The 25,151-nt window shown below is 35.3% G+C and overlaps 3 protein-coding genes across 3 annotated transcripts; 2 read left to right on the plus strand and 1 right to left on the minus strand.

The window, feature by feature from the left end:
- The first annotated feature begins 11,392 nt into the window (after positions 1-11,392).
- LOC111903877 (probable serine/threonine protein phosphatase 2A regulatory subunit B''delta) lies at positions 11,393-15,590 on the plus strand. Its single transcript, XM_023899644.3, has 13 exons — positions 11,393-12,032; positions 12,789-13,004; positions 13,111-13,216; positions 13,299-13,398; positions 13,496-13,601; positions 13,697-13,787; positions 13,873-14,014; positions 14,116-14,263; positions 14,351-14,460; positions 14,557-14,713; positions 14,802-14,927; positions 15,008-15,178; positions 15,252-15,590. Exons 1-12 carry the CDS (start codon positions 11,883-11,885, stop codon positions 15,146-15,148), a joined length of 1,593 nt encoding a protein of 530 aa, XP_023755412.1. The 5' UTR covers positions 11,393-11,882; the 3' UTR covers positions 15,149-15,178; positions 15,252-15,590.
- Positions 15,591-19,914: 4,324 nt separating this feature from the next.
- LOC111903879 (agamous-like MADS-box protein AGL80) lies at positions 19,915-20,870 on the plus strand. Its single transcript, XM_023899646.3, has one exon. The coding sequence runs from the start codon at positions 20,185-20,187 to the stop codon at positions 20,758-20,760; it is 576 nt and encodes a 191-aa protein (XP_023755414.2). The 5' UTR covers positions 19,915-20,184; the 3' UTR covers positions 20,761-20,870.
- A 292-nt stretch (positions 20,871-21,162) lies between these two features.
- On the minus strand, positions 21,163-24,598 carry LOC111903878 (protein PHOSPHATE STARVATION RESPONSE 1). Its single transcript, XM_023899645.3, has 8 exons — positions 24,439-24,598; positions 23,224-23,789; positions 22,960-23,125; positions 22,793-22,869; positions 22,334-22,373; positions 22,034-22,094; positions 21,859-21,928; positions 21,163-21,779 (listed from the first exon to the last, which is right to left on the minus strand). Exons 2-8 carry the CDS (start codon positions 23,740-23,742, stop codon positions 21,480-21,482), a joined length of 1,233 nt encoding a protein of 410 aa, XP_023755413.1. The 5' UTR covers positions 23,743-23,789; positions 24,439-24,598; the 3' UTR covers positions 21,163-21,479.
- Positions 24,599-25,151: the final 553 nt, after the last annotated feature.

Here is a 25,151-nt window from a genome sequence, read left to right on the forward strand (position 1 = left end):
TTGTATTACTTGTAAGCAATAAAGCTTTAACCTTTATGTGTTTTCTCCATAAATATAGTACTTAGAATTGTTTTGGGACATTTTTAGTCAAGTTGGTCCCTACTTGCTTGGAGTTTCGAAAACTCCTGGCTTTTAAGTTGTTGAATGATTTCTCTGGACTTATTGAGATGAAATGAGAGCACGTGTGAGCTCTTTTTGAACCATGAAAGGAGCTTTAACCCTTTTGGGGCCTCTTTATTTATATAGGGTTCGTGTTTGATTTGTTAGCGGCGTGGATATGGATAAAATTGGAAATTTTAACCATTAAGAACCTCATTGGATGGTTTCTAGAATAGTTATGGCCTTTGACTTAACTAATTAAGTGCTTAGTGAAGAAGTTGGTCTATCTAGTAAGCACAAAACGTCTATCCTTGGACGCGACACATGGGAGCATGTCTAGCATGACTATCTTGTCCTTTAGTAGACACGACACTTATATCTGTAGGCGTGATGCGTCGGTGCATTGACCGTTGACTTTGACTATTAACCAATGACTTTTGAACAATTTATATTTTGGTCAAACTTGGATGTATATGAGTATTAGACTGAGGATCGACATTTTTTTGGTATTAGGTGGTTTGTGTTAGCTGTTTGTTTGAGGAGACTACTTTTGAGATTGTGGTTGCTAGATGCATGTGAGTTTTCTCACTATATTATAGATATGGGAGTACTGTTAAAGTACATATGTATGATTATACTATAATAGTATTTTGTATGTTGATTGATAGGTCATATGATATGTTCTTATGAATGGTATGAAATGATGGCGAATTAGAAAAATACATGAGTCTATAGGTAATAACAGATCATTGAAAGGCCATGAGTCTACATATTGTAACGCTCTATTCCGAATCGATTCCTAGTCTGAGGTTGTGGCCCAAAGAATCGGTCATCATAAGGATTAGGGCTTTTAAAATATAAGATCTAGGTCCATTTGCGTGCGAGTGATGCATTAGAAGTGATTCGGATGTTCGGTTCGTGTTTTAGAGCCTAGGGGTATTTCGGTAAAGTGTCAGTTTCGGCTTTTATGGAAAATGAACTTTTGTTCAGAAGGTCTTAAGGAAGGTATGAGTTGATATAATTGTAGGGCTTCTCATCACCTTTTCGTGGATATAAGGATCGTCGGAATCGGGCTTATAACGAAGAAGTTATGACCTTTTAGAAGTTTTGTGGTTTTCAGGACTTAGCCAAGTACACGGGGCGTACACAAAGAGTACGCGGGATTTACTAGTGAGGAAGGCAGTACGTGGGGCGTAACTTGGAGTACGTTGGGCATACCATATTTACGCTGGGCATACGCCAGTTAGATCATAACCCTATTTTAGGGTCTTGGACCCAATTTAAGCTCCTTATCTCATAACCTAACCCTAATATCTTCAACCTCCACCCTCCAAAACCCTAGAAATTGACCCTTAGCCCTCATTTGAGTGATTTTGGAGCTTGGATGGCCATTAGAGGAGTATTTTGATGATTTTGAAGAAGGTGTTCATTCTTGAAGACTTATTGAAGAATATAGAGCTTTTGGATCTAGAACCACACCAGCTTTTGGCTCTCATTTGATGTATAAAGTATTAAACTTGGTGGTTATTTCCTTAGATCCCTTATGTTGAGTTTTTGGACCTTTTTGGTCCCAAGGATGAAGCTTTATGGTTCAAATTCGATTCTTAGGCTTAAGGTTTCCACCCTTGGTGCTATTTGAGCCCCTAAGACAGAAAGTTGCAATCTTGAAGGTCTTAATGGGTTCATGCAAGAGTTAAGACCATTTTTATGGAAGTAGAATGCTATTTGGTCTTTTGGAGCATGTAAAGGCATAAAGCTGCCAACTTTATGCCTTAGGACTCGCCAAACGACCTAGATCTAAGTTTGGGATGTAAAGTCTTCAAGTATTAAGTACTTAATTGATTTTGTGCATAAGTTGGTTGTACGTTGGGTGTACTATGTAGTACGCTACACGTACAACCTTTCGCCCATTACACTAAGCGTACAGAAGAGGTACGCTGGGTGTACGCTCTCAAGAGGACTTGGGCCTTAGTGGACTTCAGACCTTTGGGCCCTAATGATTTTGGGCTTGGAATTGCTGATAGTTAGGACCGAATGTATCTTTGGGCCAATTCTGGAATAGTTGGGTCTATTGGGCCTTGTGGCCCAATATAGAAATGGACTTGCATTTGTGGGCCTTAATTTGGTCCAAATCTTGGGTTAGGTTGTTGTGGGCCTTTGTGGGCCAATTGGAAACATGATTATGGACTAGGGAAACTATTGGTCTTTAGGATAAGGCCCATTAGAAAGGTTTGGGCCCAATTTAGAAAATTGGGCCATAGGTGGGTCATAACTGGGTTTTGATGATTATGGGTTATTGGACCATCGGGATGCTAGGTGTGTTGGACTGAAAAAAAGGATTTAGGCCTCATGGAAAGACCATATAGAGGTTTGGGCCCAATTTGGAAAATTGGGCTGTAACGCCCGTGTTTCTGGGCTAAAGAATTAATAATGGTGTAATAGTCTACGTCAACCTTTGTAACTCATTTTGAAGTAATAAAGAGGAATTACGTGAATATTATGTGAATTATGTGCTTATTTGCTTGATTATTATGATTTAATTAATTAATAATAAAAATAAGCATTGAAAATAAATATTAAATAAAGTCGATATATTTTAAGAAAGTTGTAGTGGTCGAAACAAGGATTCCGGAGATATAAAGAATACTGAAATCCGAGTTATAACGAAGAAGTTATGACATGTCGAAGTTTCGCGACGGAACTGGCACGGCACCCGGAAGCGTAAAAAGTGAATTTACGATAAAGTGATTTTTAGCCTTAGCAATCTAAACAAAAGTCGTAGTGTTCGTTAAACCGAGAGCGTGTATAAAAAGAACGCCCAAATCTGACTTCATATGAGGAAGTTATAATTTTTCTAAGTTTCAGCTTAGCAGTAAACAGCTAAAAACTCGAATTTTAGATCGAGTGATTTTTAGCCGACATAACTTAAACGAGAATCGAATGTCTCGTCAATAGTAGTACAACGGTAAAAAGACAGACGAAAACGAACGTCGGATGAAGAAGTTATGAATTTTTAACATATTTTTATGTCCCGGTCTGTTAAAAATAATAATATAAAAATTAAATTCAAAATTAGCCGACGGAGTCTAAACGAAAGTTGTAGAGCATAATTTCCCCTACGCTTGCATATAAACAACGTCAAAAACGGGGCCCGTATGCGGAAGTTATGGATTTTAGAAGTTTGAGACACAAAATTCGAGAAAAAAATGCTAAAACCGAGGAATTTCGCATGGCTGGGGTTCGGCCACGCCACCCTCTCATGCGAGCGTACGTGGTGCCCCTTTGTTGATTCGTCTGAAGCATGGTCCGGTAGAAGTTCGACGTGTGTCGCATACGTGGAGGTGTCCGAAGCGAGCCACGTGTCGCCTACAAGCTTCTAACGCGCCCTTCACATCCGAGCCTCGCAGCTGCCGCGTGGCCTTCGCACCTACTGACATGTAACGTCCCAAAAATACGAGCCAAAAATTTCATTTTTAAAACATATACTTAGCAAAACATTAGAAATAAAACGTTCACCGATCATATCATTTCGTAAAAGATATCATATGTCTGGAAAACATTTTATAAAAACATAATAATGTCAGAGTACATATCCCCATGAAGATCTCTTAGTGCGGAATACAAGGCATGTGTGTGATGTGCCGCTACCGCGCCAGCTTTTTCCCCTTCGAAGAAGAGGTACCTGAAACCAAAACTGAAACTGTAAGCACAAAGCTTAGTGAGTTCCCCCAACATACCACATTCCGTACAATCACATAACATACATATACTGTCAGGCATATATGGGTGCCCGACCTACCCCTTTCGGTCCTCTCGACCGGATACTGTCTAGTATATCTGGGAGCTAGCCTCCCCTTCGGTCCTCTCGACCGGATACTGACCAGTATACATGGGAGCTTGCCTCCCCTTTGGTCCTCTCGATCGGATACCGACTAGCATATCTGGGTGCTGGTCTCCCCTTCGGTCCTCTCGACCGGGTACTGGGGACTATTTCACCCCCTACTACTACCACATAACACATATATCACATAATCTATCTAGCATGGCTGGGCATGACCGCCCCTTCGGCCCTATCGACCGGTAATCTGGGGGACTATCTCCCGCTACTGTCACTAGCACATAGCATCATATCATACTAGCACAATAACATATCACAGGTAGTAGCAACCCTAGATGAATATCACAGAGACAATCATCTATCTTACAATTCCTACTGGTGGGCCGGCATCGTGGCCGTAGATCCACCGCTACTGGAAGGTAACTCACCTCAAAGTAGCTGCTGATCTGCGTGGGAACTGACTGTTTTCTGCTGCTGCTGCCCCGGAAATCCTCCGGCTATAATTCCCACGAAACACTCAGTCAAATACTGCTAACCGACCTCGGGGTAAAATGACCATTTACCCCTAACCAAGCTAAGAGTCAAAGTCAAAGTCAACTTCCAGTTGACCCGACTCGTCGAGTTGGCTTGCCGACTCGGCGAGTTGTCCCTATCCCTTTGTCGGACCATAATCCCGTCTTCACTCGTCGAGTTAGGCATTGACTCGACGAGTTTTCCTTCTAAACCAAAGTCCAATAGTCCTTCATCCTACTCGCCGAGTTGTATGAACAACTTGCCGAGTCTGTTCTTAAGGCAAGAAGATTGCCTTGGACTCGCCGAGTCAGGGCATTGACTCGCCGAGTTCCTTCATGGGTGAGTCTGGCTTCCGACTCACTGAGTCACACCCCATGACTCACTACTCCACTCCGTAAACACGAAAAGGGGGAAAACTCGGGGACTCGCGACTCGACTCGCCGAGTCCGATGAACGACTCGCCGAGTCTTTCACATGAAAATACTATATACTCAATTTTGCTCGAATCCAGCTCATGCCATACATAAATCTGGGTTTCTAGGGCTTGATTAACACGTAAAGTTTCCAACTTTACGTGTAAATAAACACCAATGAAGGTTTTAGGGCTCAAAATGCACTAAAAGAGTAGATCTAGGGCTTTCATGCAATATGACTCCATAAAGGTAGCAGATCCGAGCTCCTGGAGCTCAATCATGCCTAGATCTAAGGGTTAATCAACTTATTACAAACCCTAATTCATAATCAAGCTTGGAAATGGCTCAAGAAGGACTTTACTGAAGCTAAAAGGGACTATATGCATGAAAAACAGAGGGAAACAGAGTTATACCTCAAGGAAATCACTGAAATAACACCAAGATGTCTGGCTTCCTTCTTCTCTTCTTGATCTACTCTCCTTTCCTCTCAAAATCTTCAAGAAAACACACCAAAGCACTTCAATCTCACAAGGAACAAGGGTTGGACGATATAGGGAGCTCTGAGGGTGAAGGGGGCGAGCTTGGGGGCACATAAGATGACTTAAATAGGGTGCAAACCCTTGAAATTTAGGGTTTCATCAAACAGCGGGGACTCGCTGAGTCCAGAATATGGACTCGCCGAGTTGCCAACTTAAACGTGTTCCAAATCTCGTCTCTACTCGGCGAGTCGGGCCTACAACTCGCCGAGTCCAAAGCTGAAAATGCAAAACACTTAGATAAAATTTACATACTAGGAACCAGGTGCTACATGACACCTACCCTCTCCGAATCCGAAGCCTCCCCTATAAATAGTGCATGCGAGATCTCCCGGCTAGATTTAGAAATTTGGCATTTTTCACCCCTAAACTCATATTTCCACTATTTCAACCTCCCCCGAAGCCCCGATATCATTTCCAACACCCAAAACACGCCATGAAGTTCCCGAAGACCCGGAAAAATTTATCTTTTCGGTTTTGAAGCTCCAACCTCGCAGAGCCCGATTTTTCATTAAATCCCCCGGTTTTATCAGAAACGATCATTTTAAGCAACGAAGTGCTGCCTGATTATCATTAAATCAAGTGAGTGTATAGTCACTTTCATCTTACATATAAATATGAAGTATTTTCTATAAAATACGTGCTATGTGTATATATATTGTTTGTTTATTTGAGATGGATGTTGAATGGATGTTTTATACAAGTTTTAAACTGTATATATATTTTTATCTACAAATATATTGGGTAAAACATGAGTAGATGAAATAGTTGATGTGTGTTAAAACGATGAGTGGCCTCGATGTTGTTGATGTTCCAATCATTTAGTGGAGTATGGATGACGACCACAGACTCTTCTAGACAATCCAGTGGAACACTGTCAGGCTCGCAACCTGTAGGTGTTTGTGGGCTTGATGTTCACCAGTGTACTCCATCCCCCTCATGGTTGCCTTACGAACATATATGGCTGAGGAATCCCCTTAGCAGTAAAGTTCATCCCGATGATAAAATCCTTAGACTATGTCCCTTGTATAGGTGTTTAGGTACGTAAAGTGAGGATAACATGAATGGGTAATCAGGGTTATCGTTGGTTGATGAAATTAATAAATTTATTGTTGGTCGATGAAATTAATAAATTTATTATTATTTGTGGGTTGAAAACCCTATATGCTCACCAGGCTCCCAAGCCTGATCCACTCAGCTTTCTGTTTTACAGGTAGTGGACCCAGAGCATAATTTGGATGATGATGAGGAATTTTTGGATCATAGGCCAGTAGTTGTAAATAACTGCTGTAAGACTTATAATGTACTGTTTATGCTTTTGGTTTGTATCAGAACATGACATCCTGAGGTTTTGATATATAATAAAAATACATTTCTTTAAGAAATGCTTTGATAAACTTTTTATTATATTTTGTTTTGGGAACAAATTTCGCAACACTTTTAATCAAAGGATTACTCTGATTTTATTATAAAAAGCGTAAACTAAATCGGTCTTTTATGGCCGTGAAATTGGGGATGTCACATGGACCATTGATGGATTTATGGACATTATAGTGTTGGGCTTTTGTTTTGGGTTTGGGCCTTAGTTTTGGATCATACCGGGCCAGAGGTAGAATGGTCATTTTACCCCATGCATGGATTAAGGATTGTGGTATGGGACCCAATTGCTAATTGGGTATATTGATCGGTATTGATAGCTTATAAAGTGGACAGTGCTACAACTAAGGATTTCCTTCAGGAACTTTCTGCATTCGAGGTGAGTCTCCTCACCATACCAATGGGTCTAAGGCACCAAGGTTGGCTCATTCAGTTAGTTGTAGTGTTTTATGTAGATTCACTACTGATATGTCTGGTATGCATGTATATGTGGTATGCTAGTGATTATGTGGTATGCTATTTGACTATGTGGTATGTGGTATGCTAGTTGTCTTTGTGATACTTGCATGGAAGACCATGGGGGAGCCCATGTCGCTTGGATGTAAGACCATGTGGGGGAGACCATGGCTTTTTAGGTAAAAACCATGGGGGGAGCTCATGTCACTTGGATGTAAGACCATGTGGGGGAGTCCATGGCTTTTCAGGTAAAGACCATGGGGGAGCCCGTGACACTGGGATGTAAGACCATGTGGGGGGCCCATGGCTTTTCAGCTAAAGGCCATGGAGAGAGCCCATGACACTTAGGTGTAAGACCATGTGGGGGAGCCCATTTCATCCTGGAGTAAGACCCTGGGAAGAGCCCACTACATCCTTATATGTTTATTTGATATGGCTTATGTGATTGATATGGTTTATGTAGCTGTTATAGCTAGTATGGATTATGTGGTTATGTGGCTTGTGTGGGGTATGCTCTAGGGAACTCACTAAGCTTTGTGCTTACAGTTTTGTTTATTGTTTCAGGTATCATCATTTTGGAAAGGAAGGGTCCGATTTGATCGCAACGCACACACCCGTGTTTTCCGCATTATTTCATTTTGGGACGTAATTTTGATACCTGTTTAACTAAGCAATGTTTTTGGAATGCTTGGATTTAAAAGATAATTGTGTTTTACTATAATAAAAATGAAATTTTTACCCCTGATTTTTGGGTCTTTACACATATGATGACAGATCGAAGATAGTTCTTGAGTCTACAAGTGACAACGGAACAACGATAGGCCGTGAGTCTTGCAGAACGACAAAAGGTCATGAGTCATCAGGTGGTATGCATTGTATGTGTAATGGAATGTGTGGTATATTGGGGAACTGACTAAGCTTTGTGTGTAGTTCTAAAGTTAAAATATTTTTATGGTTGTTCAAATGAGAAAGGAAAGTGCACGGTGTAACTGTATAATCACATCAGTATTATGATTATGTTTTGAGATGTAACATCCCAAAAATTTCAGCAAATTAAAACTTTTTAAAACAACCCATTTATTAACAAAAGTGTTTACAAAAAACATTGTCTCTAAAACATGATTTAAAATTGGAGTCTCCTAAGATTCAATTTGTTGTAAAACCAAAGATGTGTATGGTTACGCCTTCACCTTGCCACGAATCATCTGAAGGACCTGAATCCATAAACAAAATTGTAAGCACAAAGCTTAGTGAGTTCCCCTAAAGTACCACCACACAAACAGATAACATATACAAATAACAACATACTATGGGTCCAATCAACCATCGGGTAGGAATACCCCAGGCTCCTCAACCATCGGGTTGGAATGCAAATATACTATATGTCCAGTCAACCATTGGGTTGGAATACCCCAGGCCCTCAACCATCGGGTTGGAATGCCAACATACTATGGGTCCAGTTAACCATCGGGTTGGAATACCCCAAACCCTCAACCATCGGGTTGGAATGCAAACATATTATGGGTCCAGTCAAGTCAACCATCAGGTTGGAATACCTCAGGCCCTCAACCATCAGGTTGGAATGCCAACAGACTATGGGTCCAGTCAACCATCGGGTTGGAATACCCCAGGCCCTCAACATCGAGTTGGAATGCCAACATACTATGGGTCCAATCATCCTCGGGATGGAATACCCTCGGGCCCAATCAACCATCGAGTTGGAATGCCTCGACCTGTTGGCTTACGTACAAAGCAGAGAAGCCTCAGCCACCAATGAAACATATACATATATATCAGATAATCATATAATAGTCTACGACCAGTCAAACAGATCTACAGATCACTAAGCATAACAACATCTTATTTACTAGCATACTGATCTAACAGATCATAACAATACAATAGCATTCATAACAGGATATCAATCCAATGGGCCAACATTGGTGCCTTCGACCTGCAAGTACAGTGAGGACAACTCACCTCGCACTGTTGAATCATACAGAAAATCCCTGGTTATTGGCCGACAGATCCCCGAACCACCAATATCAAGGCAACACCCCATCAACAGCTGATCCCACAAATAGTCTCTGGCTGTAGATCCGCTAAAATCCACACGCATTTAGATACCACAATGACAAACCATCAACATCTAGTCCCTGACTCACACTATGAGTCCAAATTAGGGTAAAAGAGCTTTTTACCCTTCCTCAAGCTTGGCCCAAAGCCAAGGCCCAAACTAGATGACTAAAGGCCCAAAATCCAAAAATAAACATCTAAGGCCCAAATATGGAATTGGGCCCAATTCCTTTCATGGGCCTTTACCCAAGAAATCCTAACAAGTCACAACAGCCTAACCATAAAATCCAAATGGCCCAACATGGCCCAACACAACCAAGCCCAAAACCGAAGCCCAAAACGAAAGGGCCCAAGTCTACCGAGTACGCGGGGTGTACTCAGCCTGTACGCTTAGCGTACAACATGAAAGGCTTGTACGCGTGGCGTACATGCTTGTACGCCTAACGTACTCACCAACCATGGCCATCTTCCCAAATTCATCACTTAATCCATTAAGGCTTGGATCCAAACTCAGATCTAACTTTCCCAAGGTGGTTAATCACATAAAGTTGCCAACTTTATGTGCATGCATGGCTAAATGGGACTCTACAGCTCAAAAGAGCTTAATACTTGACTTAATACATGCATGGAACCAAAATCACCATAAAGTTTGCACCTTTATGCCCCAGGAACCCATGATATATCAGATCTACAATTTCAAGCTTCGAAAACGACTTGAACTCCTAATCTTCAACCAAAAGGGTCAAAATGAATGAAGAAGAAGATCCATGAAATGAAAAGGAAAAGTTTGGACTTTATACCTTCCAAGCTACCAAAAGGAGATGCATATGTTGGATCTAAAAACTTTCCTTTAAACAATAAGTCTTTAAGTTTCTCTTTCTTCTTCTAGATCCACAAAATGAACACCTAATTCTCACCAAAGGCTCAAACACCCAACAATGGAGGATAAGACTTGTTTTTAGGGTTTCTGGGGCTTTAGAGACTGATAAGGAGGCCAACCCTAAGGAATAAGGATGTTTAAATAGGGTACACACGATCAAAATTTAGGGTTAAAGCACCCCTCGTACGCCCATCATGTGAGGTCGAGGTTCGCGACCCTTCATTTTGGGTACGCTAAGCATACACCAATGTATGCCCAACGCACTGACCTGCGCACTAATACGACCCACGTACTTCCTATACACCCCGCATACTAGGGTTTCTTCTTACACCCTGAAAACTTGGACAACCATAAATTCTTTGTTATAAACTCAATTTCGACAATCCTTATATCCATGAAAAGGTCACAAGAAGCTCAATGCTTTAATCAACTCATACTTGCCTTACAATTTCCCTAACAAACATCCCATTCCCATCAGAGCCTGAGTTGACATATTACCAAAATACCCTTTGACTCCAAAACACAACCGAACACCTAGATCATCTAAAATACCTCACTTGCACCCAAAAGGAAACGATTTGGGACAGGGTGTTACATGAGACTTTTACTGGTTTTATGATTCAAATCTATTCAGGGCATGGCGTTAAATGAGACTTTCGTGCTCATTCTAACACTACCCAAGAGCTTATATGGCTTTGATGACTTCTATATGATATGCATGTCTTTCAGTTATCACCTATGGTTATTTTGTATGACAAGCCAAGTTCCATTCAAATTGACCACGATAATATTTTCACAAACACATCAGGACTATGTGTCATTTTGTTCGACATCATGTTGACACCTCTTGTCTATTACTCATATCCACCATTGATTAGAATAAAAATATCTTCACCAAAACTCTCTAACCAAACTACTGTAATCTCATACTTTACAACCTTAATTTGGTCTTCCATCAACTTTATTGATCTTGAAGGAGGTGTTAGCATTTGTATACATTTCTATATGCACCTCTTATTTAACTAGCTCATTCTAGATTAATATATATCTCCTTTATGTATTTTTGGTTGTAAATTATGGTTTTGATTAATAGAATCTCATTTTCATATGAAAGCTATATCGTTCATAAAATAAAAATAAAAGTAAATATAATTTGCTTTTTTGGTAATGAATTACTTAAAATGGAAAGAATTTAGAAAAAAATTGCAAGAAAAAAGATTTGTATTGCCGAGTACATTGTCTTCCCCCCATCCCACTTCCGGTGCTCTCTCATACCTCCATTTCATATTTTCACCCACCGCCACTCTCTTTCTCTGTTTTTCGTTTTTCCCAATCTCGCTCATGCGAGAATCTTCAATCTTTCCACCCCATTTTTCATCATCAGCCACTTCACTAACATAATTCACAAAGAAAACCCAATTCCAGGGCTACAAGATTTTCAGGATCTGTTTATTACCTTTCCTAGATTTCTATGTTTCCCAATTCGGAAACATGACCTACTGCGATTGATTTGATTTTCAAAACCGAGAAAAACAACATGTACGAGATTGATTGATATGAAAGGGGCTCGTTTCTCTCGTCTTTAATAATTGGTTGTTAGGGTTAAGTGATCGTTGTGGGGTTAGATATTCAATTTGAGATCTGGATGATAGATTTTGAATTCAAGATTGGATAAAGAAATTAATCGAGACAAGATGGATATGGATTATCATGGCGATATGGGTCGTCTTGACCCCGAATTGTTACAGCTAAATGAAGTGTCTTCTTTGGCTATCAAGTCAAATTCTTATGTTGCCGAGAAGCTGTTCGAGCAATGGCTTTCGCTTCCCGAAACCACTCTCTTGGTAATTATTATAATTTAATTTTTCTATTTGACGTAAAACGGGTTCTCTTGTGATTTTCCATTTCGATTTTTCATGTTTTCTTTATCATCAATTATTGCCAACAACAAGGTGACAAAATGATAGCTGATAATTGGTTCATTTTAATGCCATTATAGCTGTAGTTTCTTTGGTCTAAATTGGAATTTATACCATTTTACGTTTGGTGTTGAAGTAATGGTGGCTGATGTGTTTCTTGAACAGTTTATTTATTTCATCCAACAAGGTAAACATCAAAAATCAAAATAATATATTATTAGCTATAAATATATAAAATCTTCTTTTGTCATTTTACACATTGGTGAATATATCCATTGTTCATGGTTAATGGTGGATAATGATGATATGTTGTATGGTAAATTGTAGAATCTTTAGGGAGTAATAAACTGTCATTTCTTGTCATTTTCATCTCTGCTATTTGAAATACTATATATTCACTATGCTTAACAAAAGTAGAAGGTAAAGTAAAAGACAATCTTTTTCTTAACTATTTATATTTAAAAGGAAAACCACATGTGTTTTGCAGCTTATAAAGAAGCTTTGGGGATTTCTTGAATCATTGATTCTTGTTTCCTTATGTTTCTATGTGACTTTCTTAACTATTATTCATGACTTTGTGTATCGTTGTTGATTCCTGTTTACATGATAAGCATTTTTGTGATCTTATCAATTCCCAATTGAAGGTTGTTACATTTTCCACTTTTGCCCTTTTGGATATAGGTGAAGTCTTTGGTAAGCAAGGCTAAATCAGGGCTTACATTGAATGTATCTGCAGCAAGTTCAAGCCCTAAATCTGCTTGTAGCAACTCTGTGCCTCCACTTTCACCACGAAGCTCTTCTGGTTCGCCACGTGTCACAAAACAAAGGGCGGGCCCCTCTGTTTTAAGTTCTCCTTTGAAAGTAGTCAGCGAGCCAGTCAAAGAGTTCATACCTCAGGTAGATTTTTCTTTTTCTTTTTTTATTTTGTTTGTCAAATGATTTCTAACTTCTAGAATGTTCTAGATTCATTTAACTCAACTGAAAATTGTTGTTGGAATTGTAGTTTTATTTTCAGAATGGACGCCCACCCCCTAATGATTTGAAAGATAAATGTTTGACTAGAACCAATCAGTTCTTTTATGGTCATGCTAATGGATTATCATTGGAGGGTAAGTTTTTTTTATTTTTTACTTTTTACTTTAAATGAAATTATTTTGATACATTTTGGTAACTTTTTGATTGGATTAATAGAATTTAAGCCTGTTACAAAGGAAATATGCATGCTGCCATCATTCTTTTCCTCCACTCTTTTTAAAAAGATTGATGTTGCCAGCACTGGCACTGTAACCAGGTGAATTTTTTATTATTATTTTTTAATTTTTGTTACTTTTGGAACATTATATTTATATGATTTACTTTTGGAACATTATATTTATATATGTTTCCAGGGATGCATTTGTGGATTATTGGATTAATGGCAACATGCTGACAAAAGACACTGCAACTCAGATTTATACATTACTAAAGCAGCCTGATTTGAGATATTTAACTCAGGCAATTTTCGTTTCAAATTTTTTTTTTTAAAGAAAATAAATAATTTTAAGGAAAATAAAGTTTGGCCAACATTTGACTTGTCAACTATGCAATAGGAGGATTTCAAGCCCATACTTCGAGAACTTTTGGCAACTCATCCAGGGTTGGAATTCTTACAGAGCACACCTGAATTTCAAGAGAGATATGGTATATAATATATAATATATATAATTCTTTTTAGTTTTTATTACAATACTTGAATTTTTTAACATATTATTATTATTATGGGCAGCTGAAACGGTAATATACAGAATTTTTTACTATGAGAATAGAGTGGGAAATGGGCGTCTTACCCTCAGGGAACTCAAGAGAGGTAAATTAATTGCTGCAATGATGCATGCTGATGAAGAAGAGGACATAAACAAAGTTTTGAGGTGAAGTAGAAATATTTCTCACTTTTTTTTTTTTTATGAGAAATCAGAATAAGAAAGGTGTTTGTTTATAAAGTAAAGGGTATGATTGTCTTTTGGTACAGGTTCTTCTCTTATGAACACTTCTATGTAATATATTGCAAGTTCTGGGAGCTGGATACAGATCATGATTTCTTGATTGATAAAGAGAACCTTATCAGATATGGCAACCATGCGTTGACCTACAGGATTGTTGACCGAATATTCTCTCAGGTTTCTTTCCAACATTTTTATTTCAAAAGAAAAAAAAAGATCTAAATATTCATATATTTCTTCTTCATCAAATTCTGTTCTTCTTAGGTTCCAAGAAAGTTCACGAGTGAAGTCGAGGGTAAAATGGGATATGAAGATTTTGTTTACTTTATTTTATCTGAAGAGGATAAATCATCTGAGCCTAGTCTTGAATACTGGTATACCTCCTTTCTCTACCTTTTATTTTGTGCAATTTTTTTAACATCTTTTTTGTTTGCTGTAAATAAATTAAATTTGTTTTTTTTTTTTTTCAGGTTTAAATGCATAGATTTGGATGGAAATGGGGTGCTGACTAGGAATGAATTGCAATTCTTCTATGAAGAACAGTTGCATAGGATGGAATGCATGGCTCAAGAGCCTGTTCTTTTTGAGGACATTTTATGTCAAATAGTTGACATGATTAAACCACAGGTACCCTTTATTTTTTATTAACCAAAGTTTTATAATTTATACCATCATTTTAGTTTTCTTTTTAACTATATATGATCTATAATTATAGGAAGAGGCTTATTTTACATTACAAGACTTGAAAGGAAGCAAGCTCTCTGGAAGCACTTTCAATATCCTCTTTAACCTTAATAAGTTCATGGCCTTTGAATCCCGTGACCCCTTTCTCATTCGCCAGGTAAGCCATTCTATCTTTAGTAATATCATCAGGGGTAGAAACGGAAATAACATTTTCTGTTTTTAAAAAAAAAAAAACAGGAACGTGAGAATCCAACATTGACTGAATGGGATCGGTTTGCACATCGGGAATATATAAGGCTTTCAATGGAGGAAGATGCAGATGATGCATCTAATGGTAGTGGGGATGTATGGGATGAGTCTCTTGAGGCCCCATTTTGACTTCAATTCCAAACACTACTACTCATTCAGGTAATTTAATTCCATTCCATTACCCTCTAGTATTGTAATTCCATTCCTGATTCCATCATATTTTTTGGTGCAGGTGAAGTAGGAGAAGATTTATAAGTTAACTCGGGTTTCCTATCCTTACAGAAGGTTGTAGTAAGTAAATGGGGTTTTCTAAAAGAGATTAGTTACTACTTACTACACCATAACACGAAATTGACTCGAGTATTTTTGCAACTTTTATTTTTTAAGCATTTATTTTTTCGTTTAAATTAGTTTGTTTTTCTTGCTTGAACAATAGATGTTCTTTTTTTATTTTTTTTATTGCGGTTATAAAATTTGATCAACATTTTCTCAATGGGGATAGCAGCTTGTTTTTCAATGTATGTTACTATTGAATTTTATGTATGTAATATCACGGGTTCGTGTGTGCGTATGCTATGCTCCATTTTTCTATTAATTGATAAATGAGTTAATTAATTTTTTAGAGGTATTTTTAATATTTTTACAACCATTTCATATATGTTAAGGAATTTGCCACAAAATCACACACCAATTACATATAACCAACATATACTGTTGAATTTAATAAACTCGTAACTTTATTTAATAAATCGGTTTCATACAAAATACATATTTCCCTGAAAACAAAACATAATTATTTATTTTCTTTGAAGTTCATACATAAGTTAGAGTGAAAGATTCAAGCTATGGTCTATAAGATCATAATTATTATAGATGTTATTTTCGATAAGGAGGAAATATTTAGAAAATTATTTGTAATGAAGTTAATTTTGAATGATAAAACTATAGAAAGCAAACTGAGTTCTCATATACCGATGAAGTATTCTATTATTTTGGTTGGTACATTAAGGGTGTGTTTGGTACGAAACTTTTGGAAGCGTTTGGGAGCTTCTAGCTTTTAGCTTTTGACAAAACGTTCTAGTTTAAACAAAAAGTTTCGTTTGGTAGTACGAGCGTTTAGCTTTTAGTTTTAACAAAACGCTCCGATTCTAAAAGCTACTTCATGTAGCTTTTAACAAAACACTCCGGAGCCTTTGAAATCAATTTCCATAATTACCCTTAAAAATATATTTATATATATTTTTTATTTTTAATCAGTTGTCTTTTTATGTAATTTTATATATTTCAAAAGCTTCCTGCCAAACATTCATATAACAAATAAAAGCTATAGCTTCCCGCTACCAGCTAACAGTTACACGCTACCAGCTAACATCTACTTTTGCCAAACACGACCTAAGTCTACTTTTGTAGCACCCGCATCGTTACTTCGCAAGTTGGGACCTCCAAAAATAGCAAAACATATATTTTTCTAATGAAAATTTGACATTACCTTTGGACAAACTATTAAATCCATACATGGCCGGTCCAAACGTACATAAGGCCCGGGATGCAAAGAAAAAAATAGTCCTTTAAAAACAAATATAATAGACATTCAAAAGAAATATAATTTATTCTAATAACAAGCAAACCAAATTGTTTATCTTTTGAGTTAGTTTGAGTTTGAACCAACTTTAAGCCCTATATATATATATATATATATATATATATATATATATATATATATATATATATATATATATATATATATATATATATATATATATATAAGCAAATATGTTATATTTAGAAGTTACAAATTAACAAATAATTAAACAATTAGTTAAATCAAAAAGGGTATTTCTGGTTTTTTGCACTTGCAATTAAGGAAACAAAATAAATATATGTTGACCTAATATCTCTGCTTTATAACCAAAGAGTCGGGTGCTTCATAGTTTCACCCGATCACCACACACACCAACCCATCACTACCAAATTCTTCGTTCTTCAAGGAATCAAAGGACTTCAAGAAATCAAAGGGCTTCAAGAAATTATACAGGTAATTATAAATTTCTTTATAGATTATTCGTTCTCTCATTTTTTTCTTCACCCCCCACAAATAAAAATCAAGAACAAAATTGATTCGTTGACACTCAATAATACGCATGCTCCAATCGACAACCAAACACGACTTGATTTCTGATTTCACTAGTTAATCTTTCTTCTACTTGATTTCTAACCCTAAACACGACTTTGGGGATGAAGGAAAAAAGAAACCAGATTATGGGGATGATTTCTAACCCTATAGTCTGGTTGGAACTTTTTTTTTTGTTTATGTTTTAGTTTTCTCTCTAACAAGAAATTTAAAAAATTAAAAGTATAATTTTTATGTACAGAGTAGTGGTCTTGATTGGATAATTACCATAAATTTTTTATTATGGGTGTATTTGACAACAATTCTGTCGGAATGGAAGATCAAGTTCTAATGCTGTCAGAATGAAATCTCGATTTTATGGCATGAAATCTCAAATTACTCGTTAGTATTTGAAGGTATACACTATTTTATTGTAAATTTAGTCACATTCATGTATTTATTAATTATATATGTTGTATGTTTCATCAAATGGAGCATAAATATCTGAGCATCTGATTTTGCCCGCCAATTGTTTACTAAAACGCTTGAATCAAATATTTCAGCCAATTTTTTTGTAATCTTTGAACTATCATATATCTCTCATACTAGCTTGAAATGATTTGAATTTTTTTTTTCTGCATGTTCTCCTTTGTGTTAGCTACAAGTTAGGTTCTGAAGTCATTTCAATTAGATTCATATTGGTTGAGTTACAGTCCTTCGAACATTGGATGTTACAACTATATTTTTAGCACTTTTACTTTGTTCATAAAATTTTTGTGATCTTTGAACAGTGATATTTCCTACATTCTTGCTAGTAATAATATAACCTTTTTCCAACGTATTGTCCTCTATGTTAGCTACAATGTAGACTCTAGAATCATTGTAATTAAATTAAGTCGATTATTTGGATCAAGTGACTCGGGAAATAATTAATCAAGTGACTCAAGTATTACATTATGTTATAATAAATTAAAAGTCTTTAATGTCTAACACATATTAGAATTTATAGTTTTGTTCTTTTAGAATATACTAAAAGTTTTAATATTTTAAAGTTGATTATGTTTTCTTTATGAATATAGATTTTGAAGAGACTGTCATTGATGTGGAAAAAAAACATGCAGAACGAGAGTATTCTCGCAGAATGTATTCTGCCAGAATATATAAAGTGTTTCTTAACAATAATATTCTTTCAGAATGAATTAGTGTTTTTGTTAGATTTTGATGTTTTTATTTTTATTTTTTTTAATCATTCTTAGTTTTAATCTTTAAGAATAAATGTAATTCTTAAACCATTATTAATCATTTTTTTTCAAAATGAATGTACTAATTGTTTAGTCTTATTCTTTACGAATTAATGTAATTAGTGATTCTTAAAAAATAAAATCTGTAGTCTTTAGAAAATGTTATTCTTGATAATATGTTGTATAATTCTTTAAGCATATTAATTCTAAAAAATATATTGAATGAACCATATTCTGCAAGAATAAAATCGAAAATATATTTACTAGTTTATGTTTGACTCTCTATCATTCTGACAGAATAAAATCGGTTAGTATTAGAAATTATTATAGAATTAAATTTGAATTAATTAAAAATTTTAGATTTAAAAAAAGGAAATTAATTATCCCTTAAAATCCGGAAATTTCATTTTTTAATGTAGGTTAATTGACCAAAACACCTTTCTGCTGAAATTTGTGTGATTATATGGTAGACGTTACCTTATTGTAATATCGTAGACCTCAGATCATGATCATTGATTTTATTTATCTTTTGGTCCAGAATCGTGCTTATGGGCACATTAATAGATGTAAGAAACAAAATAACCTAACCTCTCTCTCTCTCTCTCTCTCTATATATATATATATATATATATATATATATATATATATATATATATATATATATATATATATATATATATATATATATATGAGTTAGGTTCAAATGTTTTCACTATCTATTGTGTGAATGTATGATTGATTATGGACCAATCATTTTAGTTATTTTAAGAAATTAATTAATGCATATTAAATGCTGAAGATGTAATTAATATCCATTATATCTTCAACATGTAATATGCATTAATTACTTTCTTAAAATAACTAAAATGATTGGTCCAGAATCAATCATACATGCACACAATAGATAGTGAAAACAAAATAACCTAACCCATATATATATATATATATATATATATATATATATATATATATATATATATATATATATATATATATATATATATATATATATATATATATATATAATCGAATATGTTATTGTATGTTTCTTAGCATAGAATCACAACATTGTGATTTATCCACAAGAAAAGCTTTCTGATCAAGTACAAGCACAAGCATCATCTTCCTTGGGGGTATTGTGATTTATCTCTCATATGAATTTTTATTTCGATTCACTTTTTTATTGTCTCCTCAAAACCTACATGATGGTATATCATCTTGACTTCTTTTAACATCACAAAACAAAATCACACAGGACTAATGCTCTTTGTGATTCTATGCTAAGAAACATATAATAACCATATATAAGCTTTCACACAATAGCTTCATCATAATCAACTTTATTCATTATGACATATGCAGCAGCAAACACTTAGTTTCTTGAAAAGTCATGATGTTCAAACTCCTTTTCCTTATAAGATGTGTTCAAACAAATGACATGTCAAACCGTTTGTCCTTTTGCGAGTAATGAAGAAGCTCATTTCCTTAGCCATTTGTTAGTTAAACCATTTCATAAGACATATATTATAACAATAACCAAAGTTACTCTCATTACGCGGAAAGAGAAAGTACATTGATTCTATGGTGGTTGTGATAGATTTTTCCTGTAATAAATATAAAGTACAAGACTTTATACCTTTAACCAACGCTAAATATTGACTCTTCCATAAATTGATATAGAATACGCTACTTCCCGTAATCGGATTCTCTGAAATAAATTATTGACCCAACCATATTGCGACACGTTTGTAAATATTTCCATAAAAAAGTTGACTTACTTCGGCAAAGATACAACCTCATAAATTTTTCCTTAAATGCATATTTATTTGTTGACCATTTTTACATTTGCAATATATCTTCTTTTACCAATATTGTGTGTGTATATATATGTCATAAGGGGATATGTAGAATCACCAAACACTATGACGCGCTCAATCGTGAAATACCAATTTATGGCTAATGAAAGAGCAAGGAATACAACCTTGCAGAAGAGGAAAGTGAGTTTGTTTAAGAAGATGATTGAATTGAAGTGTTTATGTGATGTTGATGCTTGTCTTGTGATGTATGAGAAAGATGAAGTCCCACCAGAAGTCTGGCCTTCGCCTTCTGAAGCGCAACGTGTGATGCAAAAGTTTCAAAATTCAAAAATTTTGGGTGCAAGTGCTATGCTTGATCAGAAAGCTTTTCTCCAGAAAAGCATAATGAAAATGAAGAAGGATCTAGATAAAGAGAAAGAGAAAAATGTAAAATGTTCGATGTTAATATGCTTGTTTGATGAGAACGATCAAGAGGATTTGGAAGGATTGAAGGGTTCGATTGAAAGTGAGATCAGATTGGTTGATCTTATGATTAAGGATGCTTATGAGAAGGGGAAAGAGAAGATGGTTTAAAAACTTTCTTTTAATGAAATTTATGTGATTGATCTATAGATATAAAGCTATTAGTTCTATCTAAATAAAGCTATAAAGTTATTTGGTATACATTAATGTCATTAGTGTTTTGCTCTTATTTGTCATGCATGTGCTTAGAATCTTTTGGCTGTAGTTGTTGTATTCTCTGTTTGAAGCATTCCATCAAACAACTTGTATACATGTTTCTCTCTTTTTCATCGATTTAGACATTTAGCGACTCCCTTTGTGTCATTTTATCAAACAGTTTGTGTGCATGTTTCTTTCTTTTGCACAATCTAGCAACTCTCTTGCACCAATTCAGTAACTTTCTTTGGGGCATTTTATCAAACACTTTGTGTGCATTTTTCTTTCTTTCGCACATTTACCAACTCTTATAAAGCATTCGATCGAACAGATAGTGTTCATGTTTCTTAATAGAAACTAGCCAACTAGGCCTTACAACTTAAAGTTGAAAAGTACCCAGTTTGACAAAAAGCATTACAAATGCAAAGGAAAATCCAAAACAATTTTCCTAGACACAAACATGTTTATTACCGATTTAAATTATTTCTACTAAACATTATGACGAAAAAGTAAGAAAAAAAAACCTACAGAATCAATCTCCAAGTGCAGAAGCCCTAAGATCTTAAAACAATTTTCAGCAACAGGAAGAGAAACGGGGAAGAAGACAGATAAGATTCAAAATTAATCCACACAAATCAAGCCATGGATGCCTCATCAGGTCTTGCACGCTTTGAAGGACGTGGACTACATCCACTTTCCATATTGGATTTGTTAACTTCAGGTACTTCTATTTGCGAGTTTGACTTTTCCTTTGACTTCTCACATCGATCATCATTTTTTGAAGCTTTTTGTTTTTCAGTTGCAGGATCGTCTTCTTCATCTTGATTAGATGATGATGGCTTTAACCTTCCGTTTTCCATCTTTCTTTGTTGCTCAAACATCATTTGAAGGTATTTTCCTTGTTCTTCTATTCGTAACTGTAGGTTTCTTTGGATCTGAAAACAGAAATAGACACAATTTTCAGCCAAGAGAAAACAAATATATATATTTTTTGATATTATTTATTTGGCATACCTCGAGCTGTTCATGTAGTTGCTTTTGAACTTCCATCTGTAGTTTTAATGCATCAGTGAATCCTAAACTCCTGTCATCAAAACCATATAACAAATGTAATTATACAGAATAGGAAGGGCATTAACGTCTTTTCAACACACAAGAGAAAGAGAAAGAGAAAGAGAAAGAGACTAACTTGTTTTTAATATCCATAGCTACCATTTCATCAATAGAAGTAGCCTTTTTGTCTGATGTTCCTGCATTAATTTTTTTTATAAAAACGAATCAAGTATTATCCCTTTTCTAGATAAAAAAAAGATCAAAAATATTAGTGTCAATCCACATGTTCACAAAAACAATAGACTTTGGTCTGTTTTTATAATAAGCTGTTCAAGGATCACAAATCTTTTTAAGTTTTAACCCATAAAAAGATCATAAATATTTTCTAAAAATATACTCTGAAGGATTATTAATGATATAATAATAATATTATTACCTTCAGATAACTCTGGCTTGTACCTGGCTGTTCTATATTTCTGAAATCAAAGTAACAAAAAAACATTAAATCTGAAGTTTTGACTATTTTTATTATAAAATGTTGAAGGGGACTATTTTTAACTCCTTTGACCTCAAAAGTCAACATGTCAGACTCTATAGTCCCGGTTTCCTTTTTAGGGGCTGTTTATGAGTAACAATGTTTGTTTGGATAAAGTGTCTGAATGACATTTAATTGACCATTTTACCCCTACGTTCCGGAAACAGATTTCACAATATTCATCAATTCTAACATTAGTGTAGTTCAAATAATAAAAGAAGGACAACTATCTAAAACGGTTAGTGTCTTAATCCATTAAACCAAGTTTTTTGGCTTAACCCATTAAGTCAAAAAGTAACAGCCATATATAATAGTTTGTCCATATTAAGTGATTAACCAATAAATTGCTTCCACACATACCTGCAGATGGCTTTTCACATGATAAATAGTCAAACTTTCAATATTCATGAGCTTCAAAACTCCTTTTGGTGTAGCTCCTTCAAGGTCAAACACAAAAGTCAACAAAAACAATACACTCATAAGTCAAAACTAATTAAATACTAAAAAAATATAATACTAATACTTACTTTCACTACCACCAAGCTGATTAACTGCTTCAACAAAGGATTCATGGAGTTCTGGAGTCCAACGCATGCGAGGTTTAATTGAAGAAGAAGCTCCATTAGATGATGGACTACTCACAGGACACACTTCTATACTTGGCACTTGAGGCCTAGGAATTATTTGCATTTGCTGCATAAAATAGCAACCTACTTTACAATTTACCTTTTTACCCCTAATAGCAATATAACAACATTTCTTTACAGATTATAGCAATAAGAAGCATATACCTTTGTTGTATCTAGTGTTGGGACATCAACATCAGCCATGATGTCATTCCAATTTGGGTCAATTGTGTCATCAACACTCATTAATTGGTCAGCCCAGTTCTGCCAATCTGTCCCCCTTCCACCACCATGGTCGCTGGCTGGAATCAAAGAACTTCCGGCGACATTATTTCCGGCGACATTTTCCGGGAAGTCAATGAGATCTTTAAGTGATTCTGCAGTCCATGAGATATCATCGGTTTGACTGGTGTAACCAATTAATGACATTGATTGTGAATTTACGAAATTGGATGTTTGGAATGATGACATTGTGTCAGCTGAAACCACTATTTGGTTTTGATCAGGGAATAAAGTGTTTGTGTTTATAATGGAATCGGATATTTTTTTGTATTTTCCTTCGAAACCAGGGATAACTGGATTAGAAGATGACATGGCTCTTGAAACACCCATATGATCATTCAGCTGCTTTTCACCAGATTGTTTTAAGCATACAGGGGTGTATGTCCATTTTTGTCCATTCATAAAACCAGCTTCACTTTTTCTTAACTTTCTGTGTTAAGTAGTTCTTTCTGCATTGAGTCAAGAGGAAACACTGGATTAAATTTTGTCCCAATGTGCTTTTGATGTGTAGTGTGTATCATCTTTACTAAAATATAGTGTTTGATTAGTTGGGTTAATGAGTTCAGAATTAAAGAAGGTGAAGTACAATTGACAATTGAAAAGGCAAATTAGCTTCAAACAAAGGCAGACCTTTATAAGCCACTACATGGCTACAACAAGAACATTATGATGCTAAAATCAACTGTTTTGATAAATATTCGCGCACTGAAATCCAAAATCAACTAATATAAAGCACAATAGTTGGTGTAAACCTAATATTTGCATCGATTATATCGACAATCAAAAGCTCTAGGATTAAACTCGAACTAAGTGGGTTAGATAACAGAAGGGAAATCGACTGCTCGAATTTCTCATATCTGTTCCCCAAAATCACAAATTTAACGAAAACCTACAAACAATATTCAATCGAATTCAAAGAGAAAAGAAAGGCTATTAAGCTTCAACCACATAATTGAACCATAATACGATCACCGTAGCCAAGTAAGTTGCCGAGATAGGGTATGTGCAATATAATCATATTCACCTCAATAATCGATTCAATCTTTTCGCTTTTGAGGGTACAAGATTTCAATAAACGAAGAGAATAACAACACAAACCTTGATTTCCGCGAAGAGTCAAACAAAGATTGTCGTAAGCAACGGGGACGTACGGAGCAACGAAAGCAAATTGAACTCCCCAATCCCCAATGAATGGAATACAGAATGATTAGAGACACATAGCACACGTCTTTGGGGTTCTTTACGCCTATTTGTACACTGCGGTTGATTGAACGATCTTCACCGTTGGAATAGATGACTTTTGAGTGGATGGAAATTGGACGGTGGGGATTTGAAGGTGTGTAGATGATCACAACTTGCGAGAAAACAGGGGATCAGGCTGATCTTAATGGAATGAAAAAGGGTACTCATTGGAAGTGGGACTTATTGATTTCCGAATCAAAAAAACATATATATGAATCCCAACAAAGTTGTAAGAATATAATAAATTTAAAATAATTTTTTTTTTAATTTTATAACAAAATAAAATAGATAAACTTGTTTGAATGGATTTTATATCGACTTCTACGATAATAAATGTAGATAATTTTATGACAACATGTTAATCTCTAATGAGTTCTAATTTCTAATATTTCTCATTTTATGATATTTTTTAAATAAATAATATCTACGTATCAATTTATGATTTTTTTTAAATTTTAACATTAAAAAGTCACATAATATATATATATATATATATATATATATATATATATATATATATATATATATATATATATATAATATCAAATGTAATAAATATTATATTAAAT

Source organism: Lactuca sativa, chromosome 9 (assembly GCF_002870075.4).
Source record: "Lactuca sativa cultivar Salinas chromosome 9, Lsat_Salinas_v11, whole genome shotgun sequence".
Taxonomy (NCBI): domain Eukaryota; kingdom Viridiplantae; phylum Streptophyta; class Magnoliopsida; order Asterales; family Asteraceae; genus Lactuca; species Lactuca sativa.

Excerpts from the sequence above, each read along its gene's own strand:
- LOC111903879 (XM_023899646.3), top strand. The coding sequence starts at position 20,185 with ATGCATATTTATTTGTTGACCATTTTTACATTTGCAATATATCTTCTT.
- LOC111903877 (XM_023899644.3), top strand. The coding sequence starts at position 11,883 with ATGGATATGGATTATCATGGCGATATGGGTCGTCTTGACCCCGAATTG. Across the intron at positions 13,217-13,298 it reads TAATGGATTATCATTGGAGG|AATTTAAGCCTGTTACAAAG; the intron begins GTAAGTTTTTTT and ends TTGGATTAATAG. Across the intron at positions 14,264-14,350 it reads TTGACCGAATATTCTCTCAG|GTTCCAAGAAAGTTCACGAG; the intron begins GTTTCTTTCCAA and ends TGTTCTTCTTAG.
- LOC111903878 (XM_023899645.3), bottom strand. The coding sequence starts at position 23,742 with ATGAATGGACAAAAATGGACATACACCCCTGTATGCTTAAAACAATCT. Across the intron at positions 22,095-22,333 it reads CAAGCCAGAGTTATCTGAAG|GAACATCAGACAAAAAGGCT; the intron begins GTAATAATATTA and ends AAATTAATGCAG. Across the intron at positions 21,929-22,033 it reads GCTATGGATATTAAAAACAA|GAGTTTAGGATTCACTGATG; the intron begins GTTAGTCTCTTT and ends TTTTGATGACAG.